At 36.2% G+C, this 16,780-nt stretch overlaps 1 protein-coding gene across 10 annotated transcripts in view; it reads right to left on the bottom strand.

Annotated features, from left to right (window-relative positions):
• Window positions 1-16,780, bottom strand: part of LOC128010245 (splicing regulator ARVCF) — a 200,852-nt gene that overhangs the window by 29,551 nt on the left and 154,521 nt on the right. For 8 of the 10 annotated variants that reach the window (XM_052593005.1, XM_052593010.1, XM_052593003.1 and 5 more), the window contains 4 exons: window positions 11,863-12,046; window positions 5,198-5,315; window positions 4,387-4,558; window positions 683-700 (listed from right to left, as the gene is read on the bottom strand). In XM_052593005.1, coding sequence (XP_052448965.1) covers window positions 683-700; window positions 4,387-4,558; window positions 5,198-5,315; window positions 11,863-12,046 — 492 coding nt within the window. The remainder of the gene's footprint in view (window positions 1-682; window positions 701-4,386; window positions 4,559-5,197; window positions 5,316-11,862; window positions 12,047-16,780) is intronic. The other 2 variants (XM_052593008.1, XM_052593007.1) reach the window with 1 other exon arrangement.

Below are 16,780 nucleotides of genomic sequence, written 5' to 3'. Positions count from 1 at the left end.
TAAGAGTACTTGAGAGGGAATACTGTATGAGACATTGGCAAGATACTGGCAGATTGTTTTTTTTAAGTTGTTTAAAAGGAAAGATCTCCAGTGCATTAAGACAAGTTTGAATTAATGACAAGATTGAATTAAAAACAAGTCTTAATATCTTATGCAGTGTTGCTTCTCATGTAATATTAACTTGTTTAAAGATTTCTTGATATTTTAAGTAATGAACAAGAAAAATCTAATTCCCAGACAAAGCTTTTGCATCGTTTCTAAAGTCTCATTATATGAAAAAAGACAATGTGTACATTCTGACATTTCCTTTTGTGTTCCATAAAAGAAAAAAGAAAACACAGATTTGGATCAACATGAGAGTGAGTAAATAACATTTTTCGATGGAACTATCCCTTTAAAGCAGTGGGAAAAAAGACAGATAGCAAAAGCAGGCTTCGATAACAGATAACAGCAGACACACAGACATCTATGCCAGCTGAAAGGGTCTCTGAACCAGCTAAACTGGCACAGGTTTGACATTTCCTTGAGGACAGAAACACTAGACACTTTATTTAAGAATGGAAAGCAAAAGAGTGAAAGAGGGGAAGTGATGAAACATGTATTCTGATGAAGATAGAGGAAGGCATTGTGCGAATGTATGCTAAAAGAAACAGACATAGGAAAAGCAGGAAGAGACACTCACCTTGATTAAACCATTCCTCTACAGTTAGCCAATGCAGGAACCGCAGCAAGACCATTAAGAAAAAAAAAAAAAAAAAAAAAAAGCAGGCAGGGAATAAGAAAGGAGATTCAGAGAGTGTGTGTATTAAGTGAGACAGAACTTATTTGTGAACCACTTAAAGGTACATAGAAAAAGGAGAGTAATCAAGTACAAAGTTGAGGCGGCAGTCAGTTCTATTAGTTCCCTCAAGTGAAGATTCCAGAAAGGAGAAAAAAATGTTTGTGCAGCTTTTTGAAGCAAATTCACTAAATGGTTTCAAGAAACTTCACAGTATCACTTCAAGTATAGTCAAAGATTTCATGCATCATTGTGTTCTGCAATGCTGTCAGAACAATTCATAATGTAATACTGTATTCTCAGCGTGGCTGCAGGGCTGCTATACTGGGCATTAGCATAATCAGTCATCTACAGTCAGTTTTCTCTTTAATGCCATCTACTGTGTGGTAGAAGAGAATCGGGCTGAGCAATTTACCTAGTAATCTACACTATCAAAGGCATGCTCTTCAGCTAGCCACCTGAAAATAAACACTTTTGGTATAATATCACAGACATTTGAATATCTATTGCCTCTTTGAATCCTGAGCATCACTATTGCTAAGTGGAAATGCAAAGAAAGGGAGTGTTGGTAACACTTTACAATAAGGTTCCATTAGTTAATGTTAGTTAACGTATTAATTAACATGAACAAACAATGAATAATACATTTATTACTCTATTTATTCATCTTCGTTAATGTTAGTTAATGAAAATACAGTTATTCATTGTTAGTTCATGGTAATTCACAGTGCATTAACTAATGTTAACAAGCACAACTTTTGATTTAAATAATGCATTTGTAAATGTTGAAATTAACATGAACTTAGACTTATAAATGCTGTAGAAGGATTGTTCTTGCTTAGTTCATGTTAACGAAAGTAGTTAACTAACATTAACTAATGGAACCTTATTCTAAAGTGTTACCGGAGTGTTTACAGTTTTTCTCAATTGCTAAAACACAATTTCTGAAACCTTGCTCCATTTTCTGAAAACATTGAACAGAAAACCTCATCTTCAAGCACTATTTACAAAACCTCTGACTCCTCTTGCAAAATGAAACTTTCGCCTCAAAACAGTTTTACCTGTGTTCAAAATCAAACACTGCTCTCAAATCATAAACAAAGTGATCAAAATGATATACACTATCAAGCAGTCAGTAAACAATACACCAACAAATAGAAAATACATTGTTCAAAACATAGTTCTCAGGGAGAAGTAAATTTTTAATCTCAAAACAAAGTTCATATTATTCCGTCATTTGTCTTTTGATGAACGAAAACATGTTCTATCATAGTAGCTCAAAATTGATCAGAAATTACTACTCTGCTTTGCTCTTTGCAGGTTTTTTTTTTTGGTTCTTCCTCCTTCTACCCCTATTTTTACAGTACTGTACCCTGCATCTCATAAACTTGTGCTTGGTCTCTGTGATAGTGTAATTATTGTTATTTGTTGATTTGTTGACCTCGTTGACCAGGGACTTCAACAATGGCCCGCTGTCCAATCATGTTTCGGCCTCTCCTTCTCCTCCTCCTCCTCCTCCTCTTCCTCTTTCTTGCCCTCCTCCTCTTCCTCTTCCTCGCCCTCCTCCTCCTCCTCTTCCTTGCCCTCCTCCTCCTCCTCCTCTTCCTTGCCCTCCTCCTCCTCCTCCTCCTCCTCCTCTTCTTTCTTGCCCTCCTCCTCCTCTTTCTTGCCCTCCTCCTCGTCACCCACCTCGCATACGCACTCGTCCTCTCACATTGTTTCTTCTATCCATTTTCAGACTTTCTCCTTCCCACCTTCAACAACCTGTTTGCTCTCTGAACTGGCTTATATCGGTTGTGTCACATCATTTGAAACAGGTTAAATCAATTTTGAGTGGTTGTGTTCAATCAATGACACATGTTCTCTATTTGTATTTGATTGTTGCCACTTGTGTTTACCAGTATGGATGACATGTGCATTAGAGTGCAGAATGTGTTTTGAGAATGAGAATGTGTTTAGCGTTTTGCTGAAGAGTCTAAGTGAGATCTGCAAATTGTGTTTTACCATGTGAAATGGTTTAAGGTATTGACAACAGACTGCACAATTAGCTAAATAAGTTCAGGCAACTGAGAACTTTGTTCAGCCAATGGGTTTTAGTGTTTTAGCAATTGAGAAAAACTGTAATATGAATTTTTATTTTGCTTCAGTACTATAATGTGATATGTACACTACTGTTCAAATTTCTGGGGTCAAAAATGTTTGTGGAAAAGCTCTCTTATGCTCAGCAAGTTAGCATTTATTTGAAAAAAAAAAAATACTGTAAAGCAATGTTGTGGATGTGGAGTATTAGAATTGTAATATATTTGTAACTTGTAATTTATTCATCTGATGGCAAAGCTGAATTCTCAGCATCATTACTCCAGTCTTCAGTCACATGATTCTTCAGAAATGTATGCATTTACCAGAAATAAAAAAATAGAAATCATTCTAATAGGCTGATTTGGTGTATCAATGTTGAAAACATTACTTAATACATTTTTTTTTAAATCATGATTAACTGATCTACCTTTGATCAAATTAATGCAACCTTGCTAAACAAAAATATTAATAAAAATATCTTCAATATCTTACTCATTTAAATTACATTAATTAATTGTAACATTTAAGAATAAATACAGCATTTCCTATGAGAATTTCAGAATTTCCTATCAAGTCTGCTAGCAGTGCAGAAATAACACATTTTTTGCTTTAATTCGTGGTAATCCAAAAAGAGTTTTATGTGCAAAACTAAATTATGTCTTTTAAATCAGGTAAGATTTTGCTGGGGAAATGTCCAAACAGCTTGCTGGGAAAACATCCATTAATTCCTGTTAGGGTCATATTCTGGTGTAAATATAGGTCACTTGCATCTTGAAAGTAAATCTCCAGGGCTGCTGACAGATAAAAAAAAACTCATTAAAAAAGGGTCCACGAAGCACAGCATGACATCACTGTTGTCATATTTGCTGCTTAGCGACATTCTTGCTTTTGCTCCTTCAGTTTGTTTATTGAATTCTCTTATAGGTCTGCTCAAGAATCAATTCACTAAATGATATCATTCATATTTTGGCACTGAAGCTGTTTGCTCCCCCTATAAATGTGTTCGCTATTATTAGCTGCTAATGGGGGGATAGTTTGCGCTTGGTCCAGGTGCGTGAGCCAAAAGAGAGTTCATTTTGAGTTCAGCTCAGACCCTTCGTGTTTTCTTGTTTTTGTGGAAAGTTAGGATGCATTATGTAAAAGAATATGCCTAAATAACACTCAGCAGTTTAAGTGTTACGAAAAACTGATTCAACTCTGTCAGCGTAGCGGCACAGACAGTGAACCTAAACCTACATCCATTTAAAGATGAACACTGATACTCCAGACACACATTCCAGTTTTAAATCATGAGTCACAAAAGAGCACAGGTCAAACAAAGAGAGATTGGAGCATCATTTAGCTTCCTATTACAGTATCTGCCTGCACTGCTATTTATGACGTGGTGTAAATGTCAGGATCATACTGCCCTCTGTGACCCTGGAAGCATCCGGCTGTTGATGATCAAGGCTCAGTGATCTAAAGATACTCAGCACTGATTTGGAAGTATAAAGCACATAGATGAGATGAAGAAAAAATTTAATAATGACCTTTGGCCTTCTTTCCTCCGAAGCAGCCTGCGTCATCTTTCTTCTTCCTCTGAGTGCCAGCAGAGCCGGGGCCCTGAAGAGCTGAGGGGTCCTGGAACTTCTCAGCCCCTGGAATCTCCTTGTGCACGTGGTAAGACAGGTTCCTCATGACGCAAACGCAGTTCTCCACAGACTAAGAAACAGCAAGAAAGAAATATTGAAAGAATGAAACATTTTATGCAGGCATTTTGGAAGGGAAAAGGTAGCTTGAAAAAAAAGTGACCATTTGTCTACTAAAGACTAAATAAATCTTATTTCAATTAATAATAATTATTATTATTACTATGTCATTTTATAATAATAATAATTCAATTGCAGCATTGTACGATATTTTTGAATAATGACCGTTGTGCCAGGCAAGTGATTATCTACTGTACTTAGCTGTGCTGAATTTGTGTCTCATAATACAACTATTTACATGCAAATCAATCTTTTTTGTAATTCAATTATTAATATCAGAAGTAACCGGTTAATATGTGGGATAATGTACAACAAGGCAGTCATTATCGCACAAAAACCTTTAAGATGAAAGAAGAACCCTCTGCTTTACATTACGGTCCTGATCACTTTCCTGGGATTTTTTGTGATATTGACAAGCTGACATCCCTTTATGCCTTTCGTATTTATTACAGCATTCCCTGAAGTCTGGATTTGTGTGTGTGTGTGTGTGTGTGACCTACCAAATTAAAGTTAAAACATATATTAAATCAGTATAATGTTTAACCAAAGATGGATACAGGCTCCAGGTGCTCTCTCTTCTGAATACACTTACTTTGTTGTCCATGTCCTTCTTTCCCACAGCAGACTGCAGCGCATGCAGCAAGGCATCCACCAGCCCCTCACACTCTCTCAACCGTCTGCGAGCCTCTGCACCGTCTGAGCTCACATTCCTACAGCAAACAGCAAAAGCATGAGTTAGTTATTGTTACTAAATATACATCATTAGCTGACACATTAAAATATTTTGTTGAGGAAGCTACTTTTGAAGCTTTAACTTGCCAAGCTACAAACTAATCATAATTAAAGCAGGTAAACTTAACCTAACTCTTGTAAGCTAAGGAACTGCCAATATCTTTAAAATATGTTAAAATATATTTCAAATATTCAATTATAATATATAAAATAAATTTTCACTATATTTTACAATATAATTTAATCTATGCACAAAAACAGTCTGTATTTTTTAAATGATTGAACAGTTTGAATGTTTGGAATTATTGGATTGTTGGATTTCAAATCAGTAAGGGTTGTGGCATCAAAAGTAACTAAGTAACTAGCTGTTTTATGGATGAAATCTTTAACACACCCCTTTCAACTTTCAATCTTTAATAATTAGTTACACTACTAGTTACTGCCCAACACTGTAAACAGTCTCCCAGTCCAATTAAACTCACATTAAAGCCTTGTTCTGATCTCAGACCTGCTAAAATGACCAATGTCTCTCTTTACAAATGAATGGAAAACAGATTACATTATAAAGTTACATGGTTAGTATAATATAAAAATATGAAAAGAACGTCAGATGTGTCCACAGCCTGAGAAGGCACCAGGAGCCAACGGTGTTCTACATCCTTTACCCTGATATTTCTTTCCTCCCAGCTGTTCAGGCTGTAGTTCTTTAAACTAGATTGCCAAGTTAATATCCTACCCATAAAAAGCCTCACTCCAGAGTAATCACTATCAAACGACAATGGAGAAAACCAATTAAACTAGCACCCTGCAAACAAATGAGTTCTTCTCCAGCAGAGGAAATTTAAACCCATTTGCAGTATAACACCCATATGGAATGTAACGTTTTCCAGCTGTACATCTGTTAGCAATCCAGATATGAGAGAGATGGATTGCGTTTTTACAGCTACCTGCCTTTTTCCTCCATAATGCCTGAAGGACCGTCAGCACAATACCAAATACTTCCTACAATTTCCTGTACCTTAATAGTTTTGAGAATCCAAGATATAATATTGAGGCAAAATGTAATAGAATTTTCTACAAATATTTCATTTAATATATTTTATTAAAAGTTGAAGGTATTTTTTAAATAAATGATCTAAATTAAAAATCAAATGACCAGTTCTAATATATTTTTGTATAGAATAATATAAGGAATGCATTATTCATTGATGAGTTCATATCTTCATCAGCACTGATTTGGAGGAATTTAGCATTACATCACTTGCTCTCCAATGGATCCTTTGCAGTGAATGGGCGCTGTCAGAATGGAAGGCCAAATCTTCATTCTGGGTGGCATGGGTGAGTCATTTTTGGCTAAAAGTTTTCTTTGAGCCCAAGACCTTCAAAAATCTCAAATACAAACACGAGAAGGATGCACTACTTAATCATGAGTTACAAATGTGCACATTTGTCACAATAAGCAAAGAAATAAATAAAGGGTGCTTTCCCTCTGCTGAAGAGAGCCAGGAAACAAAACTGTGCCTCCAAGCAGCTTACTAGGCAACAGATGTCACTGGATACAGTTTCCATGGATACAGGCTGAGCTGAGGCTAAAAAGACTGGATGATGATGGAGTGGCGTTGTGCACAACCACATGTCTGGGATGACTTACTGAGAGGTGGCATCACATGGAAACACATGATGCCATGATGGCTGTACTGCCACCTCTCCACATGATTTAGACCTACTGAGGCACTGGTTAACCTTATAACACTGACTGACCTGTCACAGGGCAATAGACAGTAAGAGCCTTGGCAATGGAGAAAGAGCTAAAGAGAGATGAGGAGGTTGAGAAAAAGTAAAAGATTGCAGAGAAAGTACGAAAAGGGAAATTGCTTTAGGAAATGTTCACAATGCACATCTTTAAAATGAAGAGAAAGAAGACAACCAATAATGGATTGTGCTTGCTTATGATGCATGAAAAAAGAAAGAGAGGGGAAAAAACATTTCTGATTAAGAGATTTCTATTACTGGTTCTAAATGCTTTAATCAAAGCAGTCTATGGGACAGTCTCAAGGCTCCCGGTATTCATCCAAAATATCAAAATTGCGTTCTGAAGACGAACAAAGCTTTTACGGGTTTAGAACAACATGATTATTGATTAATGACAAAATTTTCATTTTGGGGTGGAGTATTCCTTTAATATTTTAAGTTGGGATTTAGGCTACAATAAATATTTAAACTGCTACTATGCAAAAGAAACTGCTGTAAAAAGCACCTTATACATTTAAAGTTTTTGCAAACCAAATGTTATTACACTTTTGTTAATGTAGCAGTGAGGCTACTTTTAAATGAAAAAACTACTTTTGAATGCATTATTAGTTTTATGCATAATGCAATTAATTGCGATTAAAAAATGTAATCGTTGCCCAGCACTAATTAAAAGAGAATCTAGTTATTTAAATATTTCACAATACTACAAGGCAGCATTAACTCAATCAATAATAGATACATAAATAAACTATTGCAATAATGTCCATGCTTCTAAATTGTATAATTATTTTTTGCAGGTATCAGAGATCCAGTGGGTCTATCTCCAAAAAAGTGTTTTATAAAACGGTGTACTTGAAACAGTAGAGAGACTGAGAAGAATGGATGATAGCAGGGAGGTAGAGTCACATACAGAGAAGCAAGCAGAAGCTGGACTTGGCCCAGCAGGTTGCAGCACAACCAGCAGCAGCAGCAGCAGGAGATTAGACGTCTGGCTGATAAAGAGGAAACAGAGGGTGGAAACACAGCCCCGTCCCTCCGGAGCTTCAGTGCTGAGCTCACACACAACACAGGACACAGCTCCAATGAGAAAAGAGAGGGAGAAATTATAGGAAATAGGAAAGAGGATGAACGCTACGTTTATTTATTGGTGAAATACACATACAGTTACTCAAGTGAATTAAAAAATACTGCTTCTGAAAGACCCGAATACAGTCAACAGTGTAGTAAGTAACATAATTAAATATAATGATTTCTGAATCACACCTTATACTGTATACACCAAATGTCATCATATTAGCAAATTGTGGTTCTGCCTGTAAGACAAAAACAGAAAACAACACTGTGTTGGAAGTACCTACTCATGCAAACACAAGATTAAGGATTTAAAGTGAGCACTTGAGGTCATGAAACTACACTGACATGCTTCTGCCCCTAGCAAGCTGATTAAGACAATCAGACCTATGCACTGAAGTTTATCCACACAGAAGGTCAAACTAGGATAGTCACAGCCAAACAAGGCAACAATAAACTGATTTGATGCCACAGTGTCAAAAATTTGAAACAACCATATGTGAATCCTGAAGAAGAAGGATCACTGTGGGCAGATTCATGGAACTGTAACACATTGTTTAAACCGATGATCACTGCAATGGAGGAAGATTTTCTTGATCTGAAGAGTCGTTCTCAGTTCATATAAATCAATGGGTTTTGTTACTAAATCAGTGATGGTCAAGGCATATGCTAGAGTTTAAAAACATACTTGTTACACCAGGATCCAATGTCCATTTATAATTGCTGAGACAGACAAAGATCACGCAGAATTAAAACAACAACAATAAAAAAGACATTTCCTTTTCAGGCAAAGAGCAGAATCTCTTAAGGCGGCGTACACAGTGCGATTCTGAAGATCGGAACATCCTGAACCCTTGCACATGTCACGATTGAGTGTATCCGAAAACCATACGGAGGCAGTCACAGACGACATGAATTTACTACTATTTCACAAACTCTTATGTAAGCATTACGTTTTGCGCCACTGGATGAAATAGTTTCCTTTGTGGCAGCTATGGCTTGTGACGTCTAAAAAAAGAAAGGAAAACATGGCAAAGAGAATGGCTGAAAAGCAGAGAAAATCATGGACTTTCTGTTCTTCATAAACAACTCGAGGTGACAAGGCTATTTCTGAATTTCTGCTGATTTTTCTGGAAATACAACAGGTACATTCATCCATAAAGCTGAACGGCAAATTTGGCACAGTTCAGAATAAAAACATTAAAAAATGTATAATTAACTAAATCTACTATATATATATATTAGTGCTGTCAAAATTAGCGCGTTAACGCATTCGATTAATTTGAAATATTTAACGCGTTAAAAAAAAAATAACGCAATTAACGCGGTTGCAGTTTTTTTTATTTCCAGTTGTGGCCTATGTGTGTTCAACGTGCAAAGAAATATGGATAAGACCAAGGAAGGACTTTTAGACGGAAAGTTTCAGTATAAAACTCTGCCGGATTACTCTTCAGTCTGCCACAAGAAACATTACTCTTCATTCAGTCTGCCACAAGAAACAGCAACATTAAAATCATGAACTCAAATGTCATTGTTTAAAAAAAAAAAAAAAAAAACAATGACTGTAACAGTGCGTAAATCAGACCTTTCTGTAACGCTAACGTTAATAAGCTTAAACGAAAATAATGAAATAATTGTGTAGCGGAGTATTTTTTGTACACAGTGCCGCGAACTGTCAATCACCCCTGTACGCGTGCATCACTGTCCTCCTCGCAGCTGCAGCAACTTGCGCTCTCTCTCTCTTCATCAAGCTTTAAAACAAAAAGGGGACAAAAAGATCATATTGTCTTTGTGCATAGGCTATAGATTAATTAGATAAATGAATATCTAAATTTGTGCCTTGCCGTCTACGGTATTTTTTTAGAACTTAGAAAAAAGATGCTGCAGCCAATGAGCAGCCAGCGGGGGCTGCGGGACGACTCAACCTCCGCAGACAGTTTTTAATGTTTATCAGACAATAAATACAAGATTTTGCTTTAGTATAACTCACAACGAGTTTCACACACCTTCTCCGGCCACGTTGAGTTGTTGACACTTAACAGTGGGAAAAACGACACATGCGCTATTCACTTGTATAACTTAAGGGTGAATGGGTAATGTAGTTTCTGCTCTGGGTGGGATTAATTAGGAAGCTTGCATTGTGAAGGGCGCTCTGAAAATCGGCAGTGCAGGTAAAAGATTAAAACCTCTATTAAAACAGATGTCCAAATGAGCGTACCGGTACGCTACAAGCACGTTCTGGGCGCACGGAGAGGTGGCGGTACGCTCAAGAGCTATATTTGGAAGTGGCGGTACTGAGTACTGGTGCATACCGGCCCACTTAAAGCACTGGCAATGACTATACTTTGGAATTTTTTGCAGTCCACTTAGAATTCAACATGGAAATCATTTTTGTTTTTTATTGGCATTGATTGTTTTGAAATTCAAATGGTACTTACATGCCTGTGTTTTTATTTCTGTAATAAATATGGCTTTCAAGCCAACAGTTAATTTGGAGGATATTGATGGTTTATTGCAGGTATGTTGTTTACATGAGAAAATCTGTGTTACAAGTTAAACAAAAATTCCAATAAACAATAATATTTTGAATTTAAATAGTTTCTTTGTCTTGAGTTTACATTAATTATTTACATTTTACATTTACATATCCAAAAAGTTTCAGTCTTTTAATTGCGATTAATCGCGATTAATCGCGATTAATTTTTAAAAATTGTGCGATTAATTAGTTAATTTTTTTTAATCGATTGACAGCACTAATATATATATATATATATATATATATATATATATATATATATATATATATATAGACTATTTATATACATAATATGTGGGTTTTGTAATCTTCTGATTGGTCAACTTCAGATGGATTGCAAAATTGGGTCATTCAACCACACACAAATTTAAACTGACAGTGTCCAATTTTTTTTGACATGTTTGAAGATTATCAGGAGGTGCTCGTAACGTTCTCGGATCAGCCCGTGCTTCTTCTCACATGGTACAAGCCGCAACCATGAGAGCATCTGCGATTTTCTCCGGAGATAAAAAATAGTCTGCTAGCTCGTACGACAGCAAATAGTAATAAAAATAAGTTCAGTCTTTACAAAATCATCTGTTCCCACTTTTGTTTTCCATATACTCTAGATACATCGGTTGCCTCTCTATAGCTAAAGCTTATTTTAACTGCTGTTCCCATAGGCAAAAATGATCTTCTCAAAGCTAAACAATCTGCTTTTCTATATCGAACCATATCAAGCAATATATGACATTATAAAAGTGAGTTAGACACAAGAGGCCAGTGCTGACATTATTAAATAAATTGTAAGCTATTAAAAAGTTTTGTTAATTGAACTGAAGCTGAAATAAATTAAATTATAAATATTACATGAAAAATTAGAAAGATTGCATTGATAACTAGTTGAAATATTTAAAACTACTGAAAACTAATATAAAATAAAGCTAATATATATATATATATATATATAAAATTAATATTATAATAGTATATAAACAACACTAAAATAACATTAAGAGAAACCATCTTAATATAAACAAATTAACTTCTTACATTCATCAGAAACATTTGAGCAATTCAATATGAATCGAAGAAATGGGTAAAAGGCAATTTGCAGAAACCCAATAAGACCAATAAGAGGTCAGCTATCAAAGATGGGAAAGGTGCTGTCAATCAGACCAGTATACCTTAAACATCCTGATGTGTTCTTGAAGACTGTGGTCCACTCTGCATCTCGTGGCTTTGAGTCCTCGTTCGGCTCATGTTCCCAGCCCGAATGAGGGATAATGACCTCGTTAGTCATCGTCTGAAGCCCGTGGTTAATTATCACCATCTTCAGTGGCTCATATGAGGACAAGTTCCAAAGTGTTCCTAACATGTGGAGCAAGACAGAGAGAGAGAGAGAGAGAGAGAGAGAGAGAGAGAAGAAGAAAACAGGAAAAGAAAAAAGGACCTGTTACACCTTTTAACATGACACAAGAGCTACAAACAAAAAGTAGCACCACTGTTAGATCTGCTGACACCCCACGCATTACAAAAACATTGATTCTGAGTTTTCAGACAGAAACCTCCATTACAGACCATGACTAAGAAGGATTGCACAAGAAAAAGGAAAAGAGAAACAAAGTTTGAGAAAAATAGCTCAGAGTAAACAGAACATGAAGGGGCCAGGCTGTTATTTTCTAGACAATAAAACAGAGAAGCTTGTTCTATAAGTCAGCAGACATATATACGCCTACAGAGTTTAGAAAGACTGGCCTTTGTTTTATTAACTTGGCAAGCCCCATACAGCTGCTGCTACCCCCTGGAAATCTACAGCGAATAAATAAACTTCCTTTAAAAACTAAGTCTCAGGACCACAGGTCATACTTGCTAAAAACAGAAATAGCAAGTGTTTACGTTGTTGTGTATGCACTCAAACAAAAGCACATCCTGATACAACTCTGAATCTATTTATCTGCCCTTCAAACACATCATCATCACTCCATGTTCTTCTCACTCCGCAATTACTTCCAGATCAATTTCTGCTCACAAAAACTCCAACCAGAAGTAAACATGTTGTAGCTCTGTGTAATGTGGGCTCAGGTTATTTTAACCACCAAAATAAATTATTTACTGTCAGATAATAACCAAAAATGTACTTCCATCTGTGAGGAGGTTTCATCACCATCTCATCTTAGGTGCTGAATGGCCATTAGACCCTGGCTGAAGTCCAGATAACAGATGCAGTACACACAGCCGCTGCTGATGTGGGAATGTCTATTTGGTAACGTGGAACATTAAAGAGCATGGTTCATTACCAGCTAGCTCAGGCACATGTGCACATGTTATTGTGTCAGATGGGCTTGTAGTCAGAGGAGATGTAGCACATGCTGATTAACTTCACTTCATTGGCTTTAACAGGAGGCAGACAACTGGAGCAGGCTATATATATATATATATATATATATATATATATATATATATATATATATATATATATATATATATATATATATATATATATATATAAATATATATATATATATATATATATATATATATATATATATATATATATATATATATGCGTGTATGTGTGTGTGTGTGTGTATATACACACACACACACACACACACATCTAGTGTTGTATTTGTTTGGTTCCCCTGGCATCTTTTACAAGTTCCTGGATATTCCACAAATCGAATATAAAAGGAGCCAATGAAACCCATGCGAGGGAAGCTGAACCTTGCAAGAGGTGCAGGCTGATTGAGTTTACGCCTTCCTGCTTGTCATTGGAGCCTCCCAGCTAATTCAATTTCCTGGGAGCAGCAGACGTGCTGTTCTAACAGGCCATTCACTTAGGGCTATTACAGTCCCATCCTGCCCCCTGCCATTCATCATACACTGATTGGACAGCCGAGTCAGAGAGAAAGAAACAGGAAAGAAGGGTAAATGAAGTAATCATCTCAGAAATGCCACCATACTCTGGACTTGTGGAATTTCTGAACAAATGTCATTTTGTAATGTTTCGTGGACTTTTTCTACTGCTCTTCTTTTTTTGTCAAATATAATGAGGTGATTTGAGGGGACCTCTGCATAAGTACACAAACCAAAAAAGTAATATCCACACAAAAACAAAGAATCATTCAGACCAAGAGATTCAACGCAGTACCAAATTGAAACACTGGCATTTAGTAATTATATTTCTAAATGTAAATTGGATCATATGTAATTTTTTATTTTACCTTTTGTGTGTACATTTTTCAAGGATGAGGTCGCATCATGCAACCTGTTCATGTTCTACCAAGTCTAACTGTATATCCAAACAACATATAATAGTAGTATTTCCTGAATGAGTGTTTTTGAACAAATCTGTTCAGTGAATGATTCAATGACTCACTCATAAAGTCACTTGTTTCATTTCTGAAAGAATCGAGTTTTGAACTACTGGTGTAACGATGCAACTAGCAGAAAAAGTCACAGAAAAATCCCCAAGACTACCAATACACCGACTAACAAGTCTGACTGGAATGTGCAAAAACACAAAAGTGGAGTCTCTGCGATCTAGTACGGATTACGGAATTAGGAAGTACATCTAAAAATCTGTTTCTACTAAAAAGTTGCTTGATCAGAGCAAAACGAATAGGGTCGCAATGGAGAGTTGAAGTACCATATTTTCCGGACTATAAGTCACACTTTTTTTCATAGTTTGGCTGGTCCTGCGACTTATAGTCAGGTGCGACTTATTTATCAAAATTAATTTGACATGAACCAAGACAAATGAACCAAGAGAAAACATTACTGTATACAGCCGCGAGAGGGCACTCTATGCTGCTCAGTGCTCCTATAGCCAACCGCTGAGCAGCGTAGAGCGCCCTCTCGCGGCTTTAGACGGTAATGTTTTCTCTTGGTTCTAAATATATGGACTTATAGTCCAGTGTGACTTAAATATGTTTTTTTTCCTCATCGTGATGTATTTTTGGACTGATGCGACTTATACTCAGGTTCATGGCTACTGTTATAAACATACTGCTTTAGCTAGTTGGTTGTAATGAACAGTTTTAATTAAAAATAATGCTAACATACAAAGTGGAAAAGTCAATGAAAAACTAAGCAGATACTTTTTTTTTTAATTAGAAAAAAAAAAATAATGAACAGAAAGAAAAAAAAAGTACTAGCAATATCCACACAATGAGTTTCTTGGTTGAAGGTGCAAATAAATGCTGCTGACGATACATGGGCACCAACCATGGCGTTCAAGAGCACAAGGTGAACCTATTTTTAAAACCCTGCAATTATTTCTAATTGTAGAAAAAAACATTCCAGGGGCTCGGTTTGGAAAAGACATACAATATTCCCTCCATCCTGTAGAAGAGAGCTATTTTTAGCTGTAAAGTTAATCACTGAGGCTGTGGAGCTGTTATTCATCACTGTTTCATATTCCAGCAGTATGAGGATTCACTCAGGTATTTCACACGCCAGAAACATTTTTCTGTGATCTGTGAAAAAACTGAATGTCTGGTCTGGACAACTATCAGTCAATGTCATTATCAAAAAAAAAAAAAAAAAAAAAACTTTCTCTTTCAGTAGTTTAACCAAACCCTAGTAGAGGAAATACTGTACTTAGTATTTTTAAGCATATACATTCACATCCAAAAGTTTGGGGTCAGTAAGATTTATATTAATACTTTAGTTCAGCAAGGAGGCATTAATTTGATCAAAGTGACATAAAATAAATATATAATGGTGCAAAAATGTATATTTAATATATTAAGCAGTAGAACTGTTTTCAACATTTTAAATTGTATAGTAATAATATTTCACAATATAAACAGACAAATGCAGCCCCTGCTGAGCAAAATCATGAAAATGATGATATGTCCAAATGGGATATGTTTAGAATTATTTCATATACAAATGCTTATTATTGTTGTATTTTCTTAAAATTTTGTAAATTCCTCATGGTGTTTCAGTGACACGAATCCCCTGTTCCAGAAATATGTCGTGTGTATGCATGCAAACATGTGTCTTTGGTCTTTGTGTGTTGCATGCATTGTCCAGGTTCTAGTAAATGTGTCAGGTCACGGAGACCAGGCCTAGGGATTAAGGTCCCCGGAGGACACACATAAACCCCAGCATGCTCTTATATTGACATTCAGCAGGTCAAGACCCTGCTCAGCGGTCCTGCTGAAAGACTGATCTGGATTCAGTCTACATCATACCGGACTCATCTGTTACTTGAATCATGCAAAACATGGTGAGAGGCCTATGGCCAGTTTAAGTTAGGATGCTTGCTAAGCATGACTGGATGAAATGAGAACAAATACAAATGAATGAATCATAGAAGATTTAGGACAAATAAGCTAAAAAAGATGGAAGGTTATTGGACTGAAAAGGAATTCTATTGGTCAGGGCAGTCACACAGAAGAAAGCCTGATGAATCTAGAATTGAATTTCAACCAGCTCCCATTACCACCATAAAAATGTCCTCCTCAAATTTTAGACTAGCTACAAGCAATGTAGCATTATTAAAATGGTTACCTATGTTCTCAAAAATTATTTTACAAGAAGTCTCTAAATAATATACCAAATGCTAAAATACAGTAATACTGTAAAATATTATTACATTTAAAATAAATGGTATCAAAAGATCAGATTGACCTAATAGGCTACATTCCCACTGTCAGTTTTTGGAATTGACAACCACATTGACTTACAGGTGTGAGTCTTGAAATGTCATGTTTAGACCCCATCTTACAGTAGCTTCTCCGATACGGCTGTATTCAATTCAAGTTTGTATGTATGAACATGCGATGGGAGTCAAGCCCGTATTCCTTAACATAGCAACAGTGACCAAAGTAATATCAAAGATGGCAACGTCCATAAAACTGAAAGTCTTATCACTTTCTGACACAACGAGTCCAATTGAGCAGTAAGTTCTATAAGTTCATGCAAGTGTGAGTCCAGAAAATGTACAGGTATGAGTTCAGTTATAGAATGCGGTTGTCACGCCTGAAGATAACTGTTCTGTGTGTGAACATATCCATATTAAGGACTCAGTGACAGGACTGACATCTCTATTCTGCTGCTGTGTGAACGTGGCTATAAGGTGGGTGAAACCCC

The sequence above is a fragment of the Carassius gibelio genome, chromosome A5 (genome assembly GCF_023724105.1).
Source record: "Carassius gibelio isolate Cgi1373 ecotype wild population from Czech Republic chromosome A5, carGib1.2-hapl.c, whole genome shotgun sequence".
Taxonomy (NCBI): domain Eukaryota; kingdom Metazoa; phylum Chordata; class Actinopteri; order Cypriniformes; family Cyprinidae; genus Carassius; species Carassius gibelio.
Note: the sequence above shows the minus strand (reverse complement) of the source record. Positions and strands in the feature narration are given on the sequence as shown.